This window comes from Castor canadensis, chromosome 11 (genome assembly GCF_047511655.1).
Source record: "Castor canadensis chromosome 11, mCasCan1.hap1v2, whole genome shotgun sequence".
NCBI classification, from domain to species: Eukaryota; Metazoa; Chordata; class Mammalia; order Rodentia; family Castoridae; genus Castor; species Castor canadensis.
Window position 1 is genome coordinate 77518744 of NC_133396.1, and position 21872 is coordinate 77540615.

The 21872-nt window shown below is 34.7% G+C and overlaps 1 protein-coding gene across 4 annotated transcripts in view; it reads right to left on the reverse strand.

Moving 5' to 3' along the window:
• Positions 1-945: 945 nt before the first annotated feature.
• Odr4 (odr-4 GPCR localization factor homolog) overlaps positions 946-21872 on the reverse strand; it is a 46695-nt gene continuing 25768 nt past the window's right edge. For all 4 annotated transcript variants that reach the window (XM_020161855.2, XM_020161852.2, XM_020161850.2 and 1 more), the window contains 4 exons: positions 21375-21465; positions 15492-15677; positions 2629-2739; positions 946-1540 (listed from right to left, as the gene is read on the reverse strand). In XM_020161855.2, the coding sequence (XP_020017444.1) occupies positions 1473-1540; positions 2629-2739; positions 15492-15677; positions 21375-21465 (456 nt within the window). In that variant the 3' untranslated portion in view covers positions 946-1472. The remainder of the gene's footprint in view (positions 1541-2628; positions 2740-15491; positions 15678-21374; positions 21466-21872) is intronic.

A 21872-nucleotide genomic window follows, 5' to 3' on the forward strand; every position in this document is an offset into this window, starting at 1 on the left:
ATCTTAACTTTTTATTATTTTCTAGCTTGTTTCTCCTCGCTGCTTAATGGGTAATGTCCTTAGATCTAGCTTCCAGTTCACTGTTCTCTTCAGCTGATGCTACTATAATTCAACATCTCTAACATTTCATTTTTTAAAAAAATAAATATATTTCTCATTCCTTGGTTCTTTTTCACATCTACCTGTGGCTCCATTCTTCATTTCTTATGTTGGTGATGAACTCAATGCTTATTTTTTCCATAGGTTCTCTCATGCTAGCTGGTTTCATACTGTACTAGTGATTTATGGTCATGAAATAATGTTGCCTTACTCTCTCTACAACAAAATTAGAAATAAGGGCAAAATAGTTTCTGCTGGGTTTTGAGGGGGTGGGGGGGAGAGGGAGGGGGCGGAGTGGGTGGTAAGGGAGGGGGTGGGGGTAGAGGGGAGAAGTGACCCAAGCCTTGTATGCACATATGAATAATAAAAGAAAAATGAAAAAAAAAAAAAAAAAGAAATAATGTTGCTTGATCATAATCTATGAGAATCTTGGGCCTAAATTTGAAATGTTTACACTTTGAGTTTCCTCCAGAAGCTACAGAGTACTACAAAATGAAGGATACTTAGTCTTCCTGTCTAGGCCAGCATCTGAGATTCATGCCTCTCTTCTTTGCTTCTTGTTTGAAGCAGTGCTGCTATTGGTATCTGCCATCCATAAAATCACAGTCCATGTGTATGCTTAAAATAGGGTTCATGATTCCCAACTTAAAATGTATTTATTTTTGTGAGGGAAAAAAGAAAGAGGTATGGTTCTTGATGATTTCTCCTAATTCCTTTGAGTCTACTCAAAAATAGATTTTATTCAGGATCTAGTTGTTTTGCAGTATCTACTTTAACACAGTGCTGGAAGCAAAAGTTGTATTTAATATATTAAAACAGTATGATACATTAACCTGAGAAAGCACATGGTTTGTCATTCTTTATTGGTTCAAACCTCTCCAGGAAGGTTTCTTGGCCCTTGATCAGAACAGATCACACAGTCTACGATGAAAGCGAGTATGCAGCAGAGATGTCCCAGAGGATGAACTGCCCCACTTGGCAGAAACTTCTCCGAATGGTCTGCTGCTGTGATGCTGCAGTCAACACTGGCTGTTCAAGTTTTTAATGTCCTGATCAATGTGTGATCCACATTGATGGATCAAAATCTGTAATAGCCCACTTTTAAAGACTTAGAAAAAATAGATAATAATGATTTGTTACATGCAACTTCCATCTAGATGCAAACTTTATTTTTGGAAACCTGGTCACCTACAATATAATCAGAGCTAAACAAGGCAGCTGGTGATTTCATGTTAGTTAGAAACAACTAAACACGCATATGGCAGCAGTTATGGCTGCTACTATCTTAAATGCAGATGATTGCTTACATCTTTGTTATTCACAGGTATTGATCACTGTTCTCTGGATGATCAGGAAGATCTTTGTGCCTCATCCTAATCACTGAAGTAGTGGAAGGAGATACCTGCAGCAAGGACTGCAACTGCAAATGCTGCAATCACACCTAAAAGTAAACAAACACAAATGGAACTGGAGTGAACAAAGAAAGGCTTAACTGATCCTAGGGTCTGAAGTGTGGATAACAGATGAGTCTATAAAATAGTACACACACACACACACGCACACACACAATCATCTGTACACACAAAGTAGATTACAAATGTTGGACATAGTGTTTGTCTTACATAAATGTGCTCATTCAGACATTCTAATAGAAAAAAATAAATTCTTTCAAAGGCTTGTATGAACACAAACACACACACACACATACACATGCACACACTATATCAGCTGTCTCATTGCTACTTAGTTTAACCCCAAAAGTCAGCTTCAATGGAAAGAGATTCTCAATCATTATAATGCAGTCATTTATGTAGCGACTGAAAACAAAAAACTCAGGTTCCATCATTTTAAAATCTAAGTAAGTCTCAGTTGGTAATTTTTATTTTTTCAGGAGTATAATAAATTTTAAAAAATGACCAAAGGACTGCAGACAAACATAAAAGTAATTATCTAGGTATGAAGAACTAGATAATTACTTTAAGTTTATCTACGGGGTGACAAGAACTCCAACTAAATCTCTGGCTCCTCACAGTGAAAAGTCTTCGTACTGAGCATTTCTCAACTTATTATTCTACTAAACAATAGTCTTACCTGTCCTTTGTTTAAAAAAACTCAAATCATGTTAAAGTGACTATAGTACTCGTTGGAGCCTTTAAAATACAAAAGCACTTTATAAATTTTCAGACATAAATTTCACTTGTTTTCATAAAACACAAAAAATCTGCAACAACAGTTCTAGGAATACTAGTTTGGAAAACACTGGTCCCACTATACTATGCAATTCCTAATACTCTACATATGTTTCTTTTAAAAACACCAAAGACGTTAACAGGATACATCTTCTTTGAGTGTACTTAGATGATAACACATTATTTATGTAAACTTGCTTCCTGGGTGTGGCCCTTCCATCATACTCAACAAATACTGGCTCAATCTAACACTTTTAAGAAATGAAAATAATTTTAAAGTAACAAGCAAACCCAAATCCAAAATATTATCTTTGCAATGTTATAAAAGAAAGTAAGATACCTATGTTTTGCTGAATTTTCAGAACTATTGGAGTTTTAATTGGTTGCTGTGGTTGTTCATCACCTGTGCTGTCCAATGAAGCTTCACTGTTCACAGAGGAACTCATACAAGCTACAAGAAACAGTAATAAATCTCAGATGATATATGAACTATCACTTGAAACTGAGTTTTAAACAACATAAGAAAAACATATACAATCAACACTATTTTCTTTCTACTTATCTTTTTTTAGGACAATAAATTTGATTATTATCGAATGTAAGTGAAATAAATTTTATGGACTATATGTTAAATTAGCAGAGTTTTCAAAATACTTGATGTAGTTTTATCACTGGCTAAATCAGAAAGTCAAAAAGCCAGTACGGAATAACTACCAGTTTCTATTCAGCTCTTGAACTAAAACTAGATTGCAAAAGGAATATGTGAAAGAGCCTACATGGCCCTCAAAACCTAAAATATTCACTCTTTGGCCTAATAAAGAAAAGGTTTGCTAACTTTTGGTTAGCCCTGGAATTATAAATATAGCAAGCAAAACAGAATCAGAAATTTGACCTTAAAACAACTGTGAATGTTAAGCAAGGCAAGTCCACCGTCCTATCTTACAGAGGGAAAATAAAGCCAAGGATGTTAAAGTGAGCATCTGACGGTCTCGGGCAGTTGGCTAAGGATTCAACACAAGTTGTCTTTCCATTTCGTTTTGCCGACAGCAGTCTATATAGGTTTGCCCGTCAGAATTTACTCAACACTGATTACAAGTTTACGAATGCTTCGAAATCCCACATCCCAGTAGTTTACGCATTTCTTTCTAGTGCTGAAGAATATGAAAATAAATAAAATCTGACAGTGTGTAGAAAACAGTACTATTCTCTTGGAGCCTGATCAGTTCCTTTCTTCCACCCACCCCTACAACCCCAGAAGAGTGCTATTCTATAGAATTCTAGGGAACCATGTTTGAAAACACCTAGCTTAAAATGATTCCTTTTGAAACTATTTCTCGAATGGGGGAAGGAGGAGATAAAAGAGAATTGTGGAGGGGTGAATTCAAATATGATATATTTTAAAACCTTTGTAAATGCCACAACGTACTCCTACCCAGCACACACACACAAAACAAAACAAAAAGAATAACAACTAAAAAAGAAAATAAATTATTTCCTTTATTTACAGAAAGACAGACACACACACATAGACAGCCATAGAATAAGACATAGTAAATACTGATGGTTAAATTTAAAGTAAAATAGCCTATTTAAAGTGCTCAAGACAAAAACCACTTGATCACCTCAATAGATGCAGAAAAAGCCTTCAACAAGATCCAACACCACTTCATGATAAAAGCTCTGAGAAAACTAGGAATAGAAGGAATGTACCTCAACATTGCAAAAGCTATTTATGACAAACCTACAGTCAACATCATAATTAATGGTGAAAAACTGAAACCATTTCCTCTAAAATCAGGAATGAGACAAGGATGCCCACTTTCCCCACTCCTATTCAACATAGTACTGGAATTTCTAGCCAGAGCAATTAGGCAAGAAGAAGAAATAAAAGGAATACAAATAGGTAAAGAAACTGTCAAAATATCCCTATTTGCAGATGACATGATCCTATACCTTAAAGACCCAAAAAACTCTACTCAAAAACTCTTAAAACACCATAAATAGGTATAGCAAGGTGGCAGGATACAAAATCAACTTACAAAAATCATTAGCTTTTCTATACACCAACAACAAACAAACTGAGAAGGAATACATGGAAACAATTCTATTTACAATAGTCTCAAAAAAAAAATACCTAGGAGTAAACTTAACAAAAGATGCAGATGACTTCTACAAGGAGAATTTCAAACTCCTGAAGAAAGAGATCGAGGAAGACTACAGAAGATGGAAAGATCTCCCGTGCTCATGGATTAGAAGAATCAACATAGTAAAAATGGCTATACTACCAAAAGCAATCTACATGTTTAATGCAATTCCCATCAAAATCCCAATGACTTTTATCACAGAGACTGAAAAATCTACCCTAAAGTTCATTTGGACACACAAGAGACCACAAATATCCATCCAAGGCAATACTCAGCAAAAAGAGCAATGCTGGAGGTATCACAATACCGAACTTCAAACTATATTACAAAGCAACAGCAATCAAAACAGCATGGTACTGGCACAAAAACAGACATGAAGACCAGTGGAACGGAATAGAGGACCCGGGTATGAATCCACACAACTATACCCACCTTATACCCTTGACAAAGGGGCCAAAAACATAAGATGGAGAAAACACAGCCTTTTCAACAACTGCTGCTGGGAAAAGTGGTTATCCATCTGCAAGAAACTAAAACCAGATCCATGTCTATCACCTTGTACTAGTAGCAACTCAAAATGGATCTAGGACCTTAATATTAGACCCGAAACTCTGAAATTAGTATAGGAAGGAGCAGGAAACACTCTGGAACTAATAGGGATAGGCAAGGACTTCCTCAATAGAACCCCAGCAGCCCAGCAACTAACAGAAAGGATGGACAAATGGGACTTCATAAAATGAAAAAGTTTCTGCACAACAAAAGAAATGGTTTCTAAACTAAAGAGACCACCCACATAGTGGGAGAAAACATTTGCTAGCTATACATCAGACAAAGGACTGATAACCAGAATATACAGGGGACTTAAGAAACTAAACTCTCCCACAATCAATGAACCAATTAAGAAATGGGCAACTGAACTAATTAGAACTTTCTCAAAACAGGAAATTCAAATGGCCAAAAAACACATGAAAAAATGCTCACCGTCTCTAGCCATAAAGGAAATGCAAATCAAAACCACACTAAGATTCCACCTCACCCATGTTAGAAAAGCCACCATCAAAATCACCACCAACAATGTGTTGGCGAGTATGTGGGGAAAAAGGAAACCTCGTACACTGCTCGTGAAAATGTAAGCTGGTGCAACCACTCTGGAAAAAAATTTGGAGGCTTCTTAAAAATCTAAACATAGATCTGCCATATGATCCAGCAATTCCACTCCTAGGTATATACCCAAAGGAATGCAACACAGGTTACTTCAAAAGCACCTGCACACCCATGTTTATTGCAACGCTATTCACAATAGCCAAGTTATGGAAACAACCAAGATACCCCACTACTGACGAATAGATCAAGAAAATGTGGTAGTATACACAATGGAATTTTACTCAGCCATGAAGAAAAATGAAATCTTATCATTTGCAAGTAAATGGATGAAACTGGAGAACATCATTCTGAGTGAGGTTAGCCAAACTCAGAAGACCAAAAATCATATGTTCTCCCTCATGTGCGGTCTTTAGATCTAAGGCAAATACAGCAATGTTGTAAGACTTGGGTTACATGACAAGGGGAGAACACATACAGGAGGTACAGGGTTAGAAAGAAAACCCCACTCCATTTGATGTCCCCACTCCAGAGGAATCAATACAGAAACCTTAAAGCAACAGAGGTCAACACAAGAAGGGGATCAGGAACCAGTGTAAAGATCAGTTAGAGATGAATCAACCTGGGTTGTAACACATTTGTACATGAAAGCAATGCTAGGAATCTCTGTATAGCTGTGCTTATCTCAACTAGCAAAAATGCTATGTGTTTCTTATTATTGCTTATTTCTACTCTTCAACAGAACTGGAGAAAAGCGCAGCACAGGTTCTGCCTGGAAGGGGGGGAAGAGGGTGGGTGCGGGGGCAGGGGAAGAAATGACCCAAACAATGTATGCACATGTGAATAAATGAATAAAAATAAATAAATAAATAAAATGCTCTTATGAACATCTTCGTACTCCATTATATTAGCACAGGCTCATAAGGATGACATAACTGCATAAACGTCTTTATTTTTGCTTTTTTCAGAGGGCCATACTGGGATTTGAACTTAGGGCTTCAAGCTTGATAGGCAGGTGTTCTACTTCTTGAACCATAACTCCAGTCCCAACATTAACTTCTTGAAGTAGATATCCGAGATATCAAACTGGACAAAATGAAATAAATTACCTACTTTTCATTAATTTCCCACCAAGAAAAGTTTACTGTGATTTTCAGAAACACTCACTAGTAACTCTCTAATTAGAATCAAGGGCACTGCCATTTGTTTTTGACCTCATCAAGCATATAACTAAGCAACAGACAATAGAAAAAATTTTCTTTTTGTCTCTTTGCAGTGCTGAGGTGGAGCGGTTGTCAAACCCAGGGCCTAGCACAATGCTAGGCAAATGCTCTACCAATAAACTATATTTCTATTGTCCCTTCTCTTTTTTTAAACTCTCATATCAAATAAATCACCAAGGACAGCAAATTCATATTAAGAAATATATGTAAGGTGGACACCGGTGGCTCATGCCTGTAATCCTAGCTACTCAGGAGTCAGAGATCAGGAGGATTGTGGTTAGAAGCCAAGCCCAGGCAGATAGTTCTGCAAGATTCTATTTCAAAAAACCCCTCACAAAACTGGGGCTGGTGGAGTGGCTCAAGGTGAAGGCCCTGCGTTTAAGCCCCAGCACCTCAAGAAAAAAAAAAAAGTCTATAATATTCAGTATTAATACTGTTTCTAGTTTTCTGAAGGGCTTAGTTCCAATAGCTTCAAATTTATTCTAACTCCAGTCTACACAAGTTAATGGATAACACAATTTTATTCATGTTTAATAAATAACTTTGCCTCTTCTATTAGCAAATATCTGCTAAATTTTTTTCATCTTTGGGCCAATTAAATGCTTATGTGAAATAAACAAAAATAAGGGATGAAGTAAAAATTTTACCAATTTGGTTTATATAATGAGGGCAAAAATTATGCTATCATGATATATTATGCATTTAACACTGAATTGTTACACATGAAGATCATGCTCTAATAATTAAAGCACAGATAATTTACTTCTAGAAAACATTTACATTTTAAAATTCAGCATATATGTGATATGATACAAATACGAGGCATTTTTACTAAAGCAGAACAATTCTTCAAGGATGAATCAGGCCTTCCTACAACAATTTGTCTGTGGGAGGCTAGTAGGTTTTAAACTCAAATCTCAGGTACTGTGTCATTTTAGAATATTTCAATATTTTGTCTGAAATTTAGATATAAATAACATGATGATTTGATAAGAAATTATTTTAACCATTCCTTAAAGCCAGGTAATTTTAATTTCAGACAAATTTCAAGTTAATCATATCAGAAAGAAACCTTTTTGAGCAATTATCAACAAAAGAGAGAAAAGGACCATGTACATATGCTAAGTTAGAGACATGTTTAGATTTCATTTCAAGCTACTAATGGGTAGGCAGGACTACATGGAAGCTTAAAACAAAATTTTAGGACTTGTACTCTTTAATTAGTTGTATTTCCTATTCCTGCATCACTACAGTCAGAGATTTTTTCCATAAAAATACATCTTTAAATGGGTGTGCTGGCACACTCCTATAATGCCAGTGCTTGGCAGGATGAGGCAGAAGAACTGCAAGTTCAAAGTCAGCCTGAGCGACACAGGGAGCCCAAGTGTCAAATGGCTACAGACTGGGGATGTACTATTCTCAAGGCCCTGGACTCAATCCCCAGCACTGAAAATAAATTATCAATGCCTAACTAAACAACAAAAATTAACTTTGGCTCTGATATCAAGGCAAAATCTGAAAAGATGTGTCAAAAGATTTTAAAGGTGTGCCTTCAATTTTTTTTATCTGGTGGTATGGATACAGAACATCTGAATTATTAAGTTAACATCTATCTGAAGATGACTAACATATTTAAGGAAGTTGAAAACCATAGTTATCCTCACCTTAAGTGAGGTTTCTGACAAGACACATCATTCGTCATCCCATAAGTCATTTAAAAGTATGTTATTTTATGATACCTACTGGCAAAATATGTATTTTAAACAGCAACTACTCAGCAGCATATAGAGCAGAAATAAATAACAATCAAGCAAATACTGGCAATACTAAAGAATGGAATTTATATAGCAGGTTTAATGCTCCTAAATGTTTTAGTGTTCCATTTCAATTGTGGGGTTTTTTTTTTTTTGGCAGTACTGGGATTTGAACTCAGAGCCTGCGCTTGCCCTTGAGTCACATCCCCAGCTTTTTGAATTTGAACATCTGAACAAATTTTTGAGACTTATTTTACGTGGAAACCCTGATTTCAAATATTTAGGAAAATCTATGCATATTATGAAACATTACTTACACTTTAACCTGAATGTTGTACAATGTAATTTCGAAGCTCGTTTAAAAGTAGTTCAAATTTTAACAAGGTGTCAATACCATCCTCCATTAAAGTATTCCTTTTCAGAAATTATGTTCCCTAACATTTTTACCAAAACCCAACCTCTAACCCCAAGTAAATCTGGGCTCAGCAAGGATTTGAAGTTGTACAGCTATCAACGACAGACCTGGAATCAAGCTAAAGCATAATCTTGATTAAAACTATGCTAGCTGATTATTTTTAAGTAAATGAACAAATGAATGAATATGGTTCTAAACAAATACAAAGTTCACATAAAAGCACTTAAAATTTCTATTAAAATTTGTAGTCTTAACTTATCCCATTATTTGGGAATATGTTCTTTATTAAAAATACACAGAATCACTAAATTATTCTTTGTAATTCAACAAATATGTAATGAAGCAAAACTAAGAAAATTCTAAATAAATCATATTCTTGGTGTTCAACTCCCCAAATGTCCACTTACATTTATGGATTTATCCTTCAAAATCAGCTGAAATGTCACCTGCCCTGAGACGCTTTCCCTGAATCCCTAAGAGACAGCACCTGTTCTGCCAAGTGTTCTGACCATTCTGTTCATTCTACTATGATAGACCTCATTACCTTGTTTGGCAATAACCCATTTTTCTGTACTTTCCACTGTACTGTGAGTTTCTTGATAATTAGGACTTTTGCCTTTAGAATCCTAATGCTCAATACATAATAGGTAATCAATAAATAGTAAACAACCAATCAGCTGAAATTCATGTATGTTTCAATAACAGAGCAGAGTCCTAAAAGGATCATACTTTCCACACTGAAGTAGTAATATCTCCAATGCATTAAACAAGGTAAAAAATATGCAATTTTATCTAGAAACTCATGTTTCTGTACTTGTAAAATAAGCACACATATAATATACACACCTAAACTTTCCAAATTGCTGTTTTCCTTCTTATTGTAATATTAAACTCTTCCTATTCAGTTAATTCATCTGTATATTAGATGACCAGCATACAAAAGAAACAGACAATAATTTCAAAACACACTGTGCAAAAATAACTAAATTCCAATATTAAAAGATTATAAAAAATTTAAGTCCACAGAAAAGGCATATGCACTAATAGGGTTTAAAATAGTTTACATATACTGGTTCATGCTAATATTTAACATGGCACAAAACAATGCTAATAGTTTACAGAGGGAAACCTGAGAAATAGGATTTATATATATACACACATATATTAAATATATGCTCATAAATGCTAAAAACAGTTCATTAGGGAAAGCATTTAAGAATAGTGGGTAAAAAGTATATTGTTTTGAGGCTCAATTCTTTCCTTTATCTGCAAATAGAGTATCAATTAAAACTATGGGACTTTATAATATAGTCTGGATTAGCTACTGTATCACACAGCAAGTTATAAAACAGGTGTGTACTTTCAGTGGAAGTAAAATATAAAGGTAGCAATGACAAAGAATGAAAACGGGAAAATGATGAAAAATTTAAAATATTAATGCAAAAACTGTTGGGTTATTGCGAATACTTAAAAATATTTTTTGATGGAATTATTAACCACATAACTGTAGACCCTAAAATTCTGACTAATCTTAAGTGCTTAGGAACTCTTAGAGCCTTCCTACCATCTCTGCATAATCAATACTGTATATAACATTGTATCTTCCAAATCTAATTATAAGCTTCTTAAGGAAAGAAAGTGGTTATTGACTTGTACCTATCATATATCCTTGAACAGAGCAAATGCTTAATAATTATCTGATAAAAAGTTATACTACATACTGTAAACTAGAATTAATATTTTTGGGGCAGCAACTAATGCTATGTGTTTTCATGTCTTTTAGATATTCTACATTCCTTAAAGTATTGAACTATTTGCCATAGATCTACAACTATTATCTTCTTTTAAACCCTGATCATGTTCAGTACAATGTGCAACACAAACTTTACAAACCTTACATCTGGCTAGGCATAAGCTTTTAATTTTTAAGCTTAAAATAAATGTGAGAAATATATGTTGTGGTTTTTAGGAAGATATTCAGCGTATCTCAATCAACAATAAATACCACAGTTTAGGCATGGAGCACAGGCAGAGAAATAAGTATTGCACATTTACTCGCAAAGCTCTTAAAGGCTAATGTAGAAATCAACATCAAACATGAAGTTTGTGACTTAAAAAATGGCATGCATGCAAAGTAATTCAAAAGAGCAGCATAGATAGATCAGGGAGCTGCAAGGCAGTTTTGTGAAGGTGACCCAGCCTGAGCACATAAAAGTTAGTGGTAAGTTAGTGTCTGTACAAATTTTTTTTTTAAATTCCACTTAAATTCCTGAAGACAAGATCAGTATTTTATTGATCTTTGGGCTCCTATCCCTAAGGACTGACAAAAGCAGTGATTTGAACCTCTGATTAGCCAAGGCTTGTCTTAGTGAAGTGCTAGAAACACAGCAGTGAACCACACAGGCAAAGTCCCTTTACTTGTTAATCTTGGGGGAAAAAAAGTCAATAAATGTTTGTTGAAATATATATATGAGTTTCTTTAAGAGTTTGAATTTACCAGGTTTTAATTTTGTTTTGGGGAAGCACGTGCAAGGCTGCCAAAGTTACCTTCAGGAGAAAAAGGAAACTTGTATTATAGTGGAAGAAACTACCTGATTTTGTTGTTGTCATTGGTCCTAGGGATTGTACTCAGAGCTGCTTAAGTCATAACCCCAGTCCTTTTGCTTTTAGTTTGTTTTTTAGAGATTCTTATGTTTTTGCCCAGGCTGGCCTCAGATCATGAGACTCCTACCTCTGCCTTCTCAGTAGCTGGGATTATAGGCCCATGTACCACATCTGGCTGACTTTTTTTTAATGTCTTCATAATATAAAGAAAAGACATTAATTTCTGTTATTAACTGAGGTTTATAACTGTTATTAAATGTCTTTAAAGTATAACTTAAAAGTACTAAACAAAACAAAAACTACTCTATAGACATGCTTAAAATACAACAGGAAATTAAACAATGAGTTAATATTTTTTTCAGATAGATGGTAGTCTTAAAAAATTTAATGAAATCTCTTCCTACTCTTTTAAATATGATTTTTTTTTTTTTTTTTGGTGAGACTGGTCTTTGAACTCAGGACTTCACGCTTGCAACAAAGCAGTAACAAAGCAGGTGCTCAACCACTTGAGCCACACCTCCAGTCCATTTTGCTCTGGTTATTTTGGAGATAGGGTCTCTAGAACTATTTGCCTGGGCTCTCCTCAAACTGTAATCTTCCTGATCTCAGCCTTCTAAGAAGCTAGGATTACACGTGTGAGCCACTGGTGCTTAGCTATCTATCTGATTTTTTAAAGTAACAAACAATTGGGCAAGTTTTACATATAGTGCTCATTTTGTCATTCATACTTGAGTACATGGAACCTAGCTGGAAGAAGCAGGTCACTGGGCGCATGCCTTGTCCATGGTGCATTCTCTCTCCCTCACCCTCTCTGCTTCATTGCCATGAGGTGAACAGCTTCCTCTGCCATACCCTTCCACCATGATGCTCTGTCTCACCAAAGGCCTGCAGCAATGGAACCAACTGAAACCTCTGAAACTATGAACCGACGTAAATTTATCTTCCTTAAAGGTGTTTTTCTTGTGTATTTTGTCACAGTAATGAAAAGTTGACTAACATAGGATTGTTATAAGGATTAAATAATTTAGTATTTGTAAGACTTTTAAAACAGTGCTTAGAACATAGAGGTTCTATGCAAATAATGTGACATTATTTTAAGAATACAGTAATAGACCAAATAACAATATTCAGTCAATGATGGTCACATATGATTATAATGAAGCTGAAAAATTCCTATTGCCTAGTTAGGTTATAGCTGGCTGCAGTCATCCAAATATCAGAAAGCAATACACAGCTTATGTTTGTGGGTATGCTGGTGTAAACAAACCTACTACATTGCCAGTCTGTGAAAGCATAGCATATAAAATTACATACAGTATACAAAATTTGATAAACAACTGTACCACTGGTTTATCTACTTATTGTACTCTGCTTTTCACCAGTAGAGTATACTCCTACTTATGAAAAAAGTTTACCATGTAACAGTACACCAGAGTTGGGGTGTAGTTCTGTGATAGAGCACCTGCCTAGCATGCATGAGGCTCTGGGTTCAATCGCCAGCACTGAAAAAAAAGCATGCCACATTAAGCTGACATCAGCTTCGTACACCTCATGTTTACCTGTCTCTTCACTGCATAAGATTGCATCATTCTGAGTTGCTGACCTATGCATCTAGGTTTAATGTTAAGCATCACTCCATGATGGTCATACAACAATGAAATTAACTGGCACATTCCTCAGAATGTATTCCCACTGTTAAGCAATACACGAATGTACTAAGTTCAGTTCAGGGTAACATATTTCAAGAAAGGCAAGTCAGCATATATGTAAAGTAGTTTTAGATTTTTCTTTGGTCAGCAATCCTTTGAAAACTATTGCTCATTTCCCAGAAAAAAGTATACAATTATTTTAAAGTGGTCTGTAGACTTTCTAAAAGGCAACTCTGCTCCTAAGGGTTTTTGTCACCATAGATTAAAGATTACTAATCTAGAATAAGGCAAACAGGTGGTAAGAAAAGAAATGTGGCCTGGAAATTATAATCAAAAGCAGTTAAAGTATGTGGGGCTATTTGGCTCTTAAATGTTTCTCTATATAACAGTTGACCTCAAATTTGAAGCAAGGCCTCAACATGTGTTTTATCGGTCCATATAACTGAATAAGGTATAGGTTGCAGGGAGATTTGTACTCAGAATAAAATATGAACACTCAATTTCTTGGGATTATAAATGAGACTCTGAGTTCAAATCTCAATTACCACCAAATAATTAAAACAAAACAAAAACAAAAAAAACCAAAAAAGGCTGAACTAGATGAACTCTAATGATCTCACCAACATTACAAGATTCACTGAAGTTATCAATAATAAAATGGCTCAAGAACAAATGTCAGGTACTAGTGACAAAAATAATAAAAACTCTCTGCTCTCATGGTTGTAAATGTGGTTGACAGAGATAATGCAGTCACTAATCTAGGAAAATATATTTTGATAAATAGTAAACATTTTAACAGTGTATTTCCTTTCTTTTCTTTGTTTTTCTTTTTTTGCAATAGAAGTTTAGCTATTTTACCCAGGTTAGCTCCGGGACTCAAAAGATCTTTGCTTTAGCCTTCTAAAATGCTGGGATTAAAGCACATGCCAACACATCTGGCAGAGTACTTTCTATCTGCTTAGGAGCAGTACTTTTGAAAATAACCAGTTTTTAGCTGAGCATGGTGGCTCAGGACTATAATCCCAGCACTCAGGAAACAGAGGCAGGAGCATCATGAATTTAAGACCAACCTAAACTACATAGCAAATTCAAAGCCAGCCTGGGTACACAGCAAGATCCTGTCTCAAAAAAAAAAAACAAGGGCTGGGGAGATAGCTCAGTGGTAAAGTACTTACCTAGCATGTACAAGGCCCTGAGTTCCAATCCAAGCATCACAAAAAAAAATTAAAACATCAGTTTTCAAGGGATTAAAAATAGCTGCTTCTTTAGGATTAAGCAATTCAGTTTTTTTCCTTTACAAAAAGCTTATTGTTCTTTATCATGTTCAACAGCAATCTGGAGTTGTTGAAAAGTCAAACCTAGGTAGTCCTTAACTAATTTAAGACTTTGCTGACAGATTTTCCTTACTCAAGTATTTAATGTGCTCACCATAATTACCACTAAGCTGTACTTGTTGTAGAGGTAGAATACACAAAGAAGAACAGCTAAAATATTGAAGAATTTTAAAAATTGCTATAAACATCCAACACAAAGACTTTCTACTATGACATCACAAGTTTCCAGAATGCTAATCTGATTTTTACTCACTATTTACTGATATTTATATACAATTACCTTTACTATATAGTAGTTTAGAATATTGCAGAATTTTATTTTACACTTGCAAACTTACAGACTTTTAAAAAGTTTTGTACTCACTAGAAATAAAAACAAAAACAAAGTAAAATAAAACAACAACAAAAAAACCCAGGCTTCCAAAATATAAGGTCAAATGTGAAAATGATGGTTATGGGAAGGAAATGTGACACACAACTGGATGGTACAGCAAATCCAAGCTGTATAAAAATAATCTTGATCTAATTTTTAGAACTGCCCATTTCACTTTACTGACCTCATTATGTGGTGAGGATATGAAGGGGCAAATTATATGGAGAAAATGTTAAATAAGTAAGAGTTTTAACTACTTCGACATGATGCTTAACCAAATACTTAAGATGAATTTTGAGAAAACTTTTCTCTTATATTAAAATAAATACCTGAAAGTGTATGTTTTCATCTACTTAAGGATGAACTTGTCTTATGAAGAACTAGGTTTGAAAAAACCTGAAGTATCTTAAAATTTTGGTACAATTTCCAAGAAAACACTCACTGTGTGTTTATATATGTGGAAATTTATCAAACACATTTTTAAATGCTTCAGTTAATATTCTAAAGTGTCAAACAAAATTAGCTTTAAGGAAATCTAAAGACATGATATTTAACTATATATCCCGCAGGTAGGCTTAGCTGTAGACTAATCAGGTTCTTAATTACCTGTGTTTATTTCCTCTACAATTTCCAAATCTTCTATTTGAATCACATGATCTAACATCTCCATAAAATGGTCTCTGATTTCTTCAGCTGATTCATCACCAAATTTATAATCACACAACTTTACAGCAGATCCAGGAATGGGGACAAAAACTCGGTGAGGGAGTATGTGGAACTCCTTTTCAGAATCTAAAGAAAGGAACATTATCAATATTTAGATAAGTATCACTGAATACATATTTACAAGTACATGAAAACATCTAATAAAGCATTGAAATGATAATGCCTTCTCACTATCTAACTGACATGACCCAAAATTGAGTTCTCCTAGCTTCTGTAAGGGACCTAAAAGACACTCCTGTGAAACCTCTAATCTATCATTACCTTTAACGTAAAGACGCTGCTGATTACACATTCTTACAGGAGTCACTGTCCCATGACAGAACACTCAAGAAGGAACTCTGTGCCAGCTCTAGAAATTATTGTCTTTGTTTTAAGCTTGTAAGTACTGTGAATCTTATGGCTGATTCTTTCCTTTTTCATGCATGCTTGGAGTCAAACCAGGGCCTATCTACATGAGGCAGGCAGGACACAACAGAATACACTTTTGTATTAATGTCACTACTCCCTCCATCTTACTAGATATAGCCCTCCCCCCACTATATCAAACATGCTTAGGACATTAAGACATGTAATTCGCAATAATCTCACCAGCAATCCTTGTAAGGAAGCAATATTCCTTGCTTCCTTTTCCTTCCTGTTTTGTTTTGTTTTGTTTTTGAGACAGTGTCTCACACCCTAGCCCATCGTGGCTTCAAACTCACTATGTAGCCCAGGCTGGCCTTGAAATAGAGATCCTTCTACCTTAGCCTCCACAATGCTGGGATTACAGGAATGTACCACCATGCCTGGTTTGCTTTATTTTCATCTTCTTTCTGTCTCATTACTTTATTTTTCTCTGGTTACTTTTTTAGGAAAAATAATCCAAATTTACATAAAGAATGATTAACTATGCTTCATTTTTCTTTGGATACTTACAAACTATAATATATTTCCCCAAATTTGTAACATAAAAAGGTACTAGTTCACATAAACACATAACTACAGTTTAACACTGATTCTAATGAACTATCACAGAAACAGATTTTTGTGAAGAATGACCTCTATGTCTGCAACAGATATGACTAAAACGCTTCCAATGTAAAGAGCAAACAGAAAACTGGGGCACACAGTAATAGTAACCTACATTTCCTTATCAGGGGACCAGTAGTAGCTTTACAATTTGTAATTAACAGAAGACAATGAGCCAGGCCTTGAGTGTCACAGGAAACACCATGACTTAAAGTATGCATTCCTTCCAGATTCTGTGTATTATCTTATTTGCATATGAGAATGGGGAGGATAATTTTATCTTTGACCAGACTGCCTCCTAGCTGTAGAATTACATTACTGCAATTCGCATTGCAGCATGTGAGTTGTCTCTACAACTATACCAGAATACTGAGTCACAAATATTTGAAACAGATTAAGTTGAAAACTTCAAAGATTTACATTATTAAACTTGTAATTTTTATTTATCTTGATATCTTAAGATCAACAATAGGGCTGGGGTGTGGTGAGCCAAGCACAAAGTCCTGAATTGAAACCCCATTAACCATCAAAAGAAAAAAATCAAGGATAATATGCATTATAATTGATATACAATATTTTAAACCCACATTTTCCTAGAAAAAGGAATATGTTATAAAGACTAAGTGTTAAAGAATTGGTTATAGTAAATTTAAATTACTCATTAAAAGGAAAAGCAACTGTTAACTTTGAAATTGAAAAAGTTAAGATAAAGCTGGCTGTGACGGTGCATACCTGTAATTCCAGCTTCTTGGAAGATACAGATCAGGAGAATCAAGGTTTGAGGCCAGCCCAGGCAAAAAGTTATCAAGACCACATCTAAACAAATAAGCTGAACATGGTGGTACATGTCTATAATCCCTACAGCCCCCCACTATGAGGCAGGCATAGGTAGAATTGTAGTCCTGGGCCAGCCCAGGTCAAAAACACAAGACCCTATCCAAAAAATAACTAAAACGAAAAGGGCTTGGGGTGTGGCTCAAGTGGTAGAACATCTGCCTAGCAAGTGCAAGGCCCTGTGCTCAAGCTCAAATCCCAGTACCAACAACAAAAAAAAAGTTAAGATAGCAATTTAGTCCCTAAATAAGATTTAAAAACAATCCAGTACATTTGAGGTTAAAAATGAGAGATCTTTTTGAAAAAAAAAAACAATCTCAAATAGTAGTTTAAAAAATCCTTTAGGAACAATCTTACAGCAGGGTATCTAGTTCAACATTATTTGAATAAATTCAAAACAGATAAAACATTTTCAATTTAAGACAATTTGATAAGGACCAGGTTTCTGGTTAAAAACAGAACCCCAGCACATAGCAGAGTATCATAGAAACGTCTGTAAGACAGGTGACCTGAGCTGAATGCTAAAGGATAAGTAGGCATTTGCATAAAGAGAGGAGAAGTGCATGGAATGAACAGAATCACAGGCTCAGGAAAAAAGGTTACAAATGTTCTGGAGGACAAGTATGTGAATGAAGTGATGTAGGGAAGGAAGATGCATAGGTCTAACCATCACAGCAAGTTGGGCAGGACTGATTGAACACTGATAGTAAATAATGAAGAAGATATGGAATACATCTTAAGGGAAATCAGAGAAGATCACAGTAAGTAAAAGGATTTGCTGGAGTTCACATATTTTTTACTGTTACTGAAATGAATTCAATTATGATATATTATAAGAACTTTTGTAAATGTCACAATGTACCCCCACACAACAATGCAGTAACTAAAAACAAAAAAATCAAGTTCTTTCATATGAATATCAATAATTCAAGACAATGTTTACTTCAAAGATTAGGAAAATAAAGTTAATATTCCCTTTGGAGACTTTCTTATACATACAAAATTAATTTCAAGGTATACATTGTATATTTTGTTATACTATAGCAGCTGCCAAGATCTTACCATATAAAAAGAAAAGCTAAGTAGAATGAAGACAAAATCTAAAATCTAGCAATCAGGTGTAACATTATGGTTTGAATATGAAATTTCCACCAAACCTCTCATGTGCTGAAGACTTGGTTCCCAATACAACATTGAAAAGTGGGGCTTGGAAAAGTGCTTGGATCATAAGGATCATAGAATCTAATCAATAAATCCATGATAGATACATAGTTTAACAGCATTAGGGGGAGGTGGCAGAACCAAGTGTGCCCTGGAACGGGACATCTTCTCCAGTCTCCCCCATTCCCTGACTCACTTCCTGGCCACCATGAAGTGGATAGTTCTGTTCTTCCATGCTCCCCACCATGATGTTCTATTCTCAACACAGGCTAGGAACAATAGAGCCAAGTGACCATGGACTGACCTCTAAAACCATGAGCCAAAATAAATCTTTCTTCCTTTAAGCTGATTCTCTCAGGTATTTTATCACAGCAATGAAAAGCTAATTAATATAGGTGAATATATATTCAACTTCAGAATTTATATTTCCTTCTATTATCTAGCTTGCAATTTTTCTTTTAAGATCAACTAACATGTTGGAAACATTATCCTGACTCTTAATAAAGATAAAAGCATGTACATAAATAGAAAAATGGTATCTGTTGAAAGTATTCCAGGAATGGAGGTGGAGGTATGAAGGAGAACAGTGGAGGGGGTTCATTCAAGTATGACATATTGTAAGAACTTTTATAAATGCCACAAAGTACCTCCAGCACAACAAAAAGATTAAAATATATGTATTTACATCTTATTTCTTTTTGAAATATAATTCTAACCTTCATTTGAAGCTAAAGCATTTCAAAGACAACTAAGTTATATGAAATAATTTTCCTTCGTCCTCTCTGTCACAATGGCAATTACTATTACTTGGTTTGGATGTGATTTGTTCCCCAATGGTCCATATGTTGAGAGCTTGGGCTTCAACGTGCTGATGTTTGGAGGTGAAAACTTGAAGAGGGCGGCCTATAGGAGGTCTTTAGGTCCATGCGGGTATGCCCTTAACAGGGATTAAAGTATTTCCCATGGGGCTGTGGTTTCTCTGGTACACAAGAAAATATTATAAAGTCTTAAGCCTGGCCTCACCCAATTCTTCTTTTTGCCATTATGTGTCTTTTGTTTGTTTGCTTGTTTTATTTTTTTTCTGAGTATTGAACCCAGGACCCCATACAGGCTAGGCAGGTGCTCTACCACTAAGCTACATCCTTAGCCTCTAGCCATCATTATATGACCTAACAAAGGTCAGACTGAGCTGATGCAGGAGGCGGAAGCCAGGCACTCGAATCACCAAAACTATGAGCTAAATAAACCTCTTCTTTGTAAGTAGCACACCTCGGGTATTTTGTAATAGTGATAGACTAATAAAGAACTTAAGAACTTCAAAGTCTTTGCTCTTTCTATTAAATTACATTCTATTTTCTTCACACAGGTCCCAAGGCCATTCAATTACCAGTGAAAACTTCTTCACTTTTTAAAATCCTAGGACTAGATGACAATACAAACTTCTAAAAATATCAAGTTTAATGTTTAAATAGTATAACTACTATCAGAAGCAGCTGAACTAATTGGATTGAACATCAGCAAAAATTTCAAAATAATAACTTCATATAAAATAATACCAAGACAGTCAAAATACCATTTTCATACAGCATTTTTTAAATGTTAAAACTACACTAATGTACGTGACAAGGTAAATTTTTGGCATTAAAGGTGGATACAGGCCCATGCCCATGAAAATCCTAAAATTTACAATTCAAGTGTAACACATACTGTTGCTCAGAAAGTGAAGTAATGATTAATACGTAAGGAGTTATATACTCATAATCAAGTAGCAAAAACAAGCTTTACTGAGAAGAGGCTGCTTGGCGAACTAGGTTATGTAAACAGACCCCGCATTAACTCACCTACCATACCACTGTTTTAATCTAATTCTTTTCTCAGCAAATTTGTACATTATAGCAAATAGAACTTGAGGATTCTTTGTATAAATGTTAAGTCTGGCAATACCAAGGATCTAACATAGTAGAAATGTAGAAAAGGCTAAGATTAGTCTATCAAACCTAAAACACTGGCTATTAGCAGTACTAGAAGTTAGTCGTAACAGAAGCAATGCTTTTTTCCCTACAGACATAAAAATATTCCATTAATAAGCTAGTGCATATGTTTGAATTACGTACATATATGAATGTGAGTCATAAATACTCATATCAGAGCAATAGGAATGAAGACAGGAGGGTATAGCTTCAAAAAAGTATAAATTTTTGAGTAAAAAATTATTTTAATAGAAATTACTGAGATGGTACAAACTGTTTCTGTTTCCTGAAAGATGGAATAGTTACTAAAGGGTAAGACAACATGACTCAGTCTTCTTTTTAAGCATAATGAAGCCTGTTAGAGTATTAGTGGAGAAGTACATAAACTAATACAGCTTATATATCATGTCTATTAAGGAACTGATTATATAGTACTCAACATTATTAAATAAGTCAAAATTTTTATTACAGGTAAGTTCTTTTAAAAACTTAGACAATAACAAAAAATCTTAGCCTTAAACCTCTACATAGTTTACTCATTCTTGAAGGGTAAGTTTACTCAGACTGAAATAAAAAAAAAAAAATCCTCCCTAAAATCCTTAAGGTTTGCAATTACAAAATGTTCCGAAAAAAATTTTGAGGGGGAGGAGAACAAATGAAAATTGTCATTCAATAATGAAAGATGTCGTATTGTTATAAAAGATACTACAGAAGATGACACGTCTATTTTTTACATCTTACTGTATCAAATTGAACACATGCACAAAAAGTACTTATTTTATACTCATAACTTTTTTTTCTGGAATTTCATTCAAAAGTAGATCCTCAAATAGTATTTCACAACGATCAGCAACTGTGTTTAATATATCTCTCTTCATTGCCTATGGGGGAAAACCAAGTAAAAACAGTAAGAAATAAAACACTTGGGATTTAAATTACATAATTACACAAGATCAACAGCATTTGCTTATCAATATAATCATGCCCACTCAATAACTGACATCATTCTATTTGTTATTTCCCTCTACTTAGCATTTATAGTTTAATGCCATATTTATGGTTTGATGACAAATGTGCTTAAACCTCATTTAAATAGTAAAAACAAAAGCCTAAATGAAATTTTATATCTAAACAAATCTTGCCAATATTCCAAATTAGGAAATGTACAACTATGACATGAATGCCAGTGATCGTTTTTAAATTTCTCAATTATAGAACACTACTTAATAATTCTTCCTATGAATACTTCTCCTGCTTAAAAAAATTCAGGTTTTCTAAAAAGCAATGA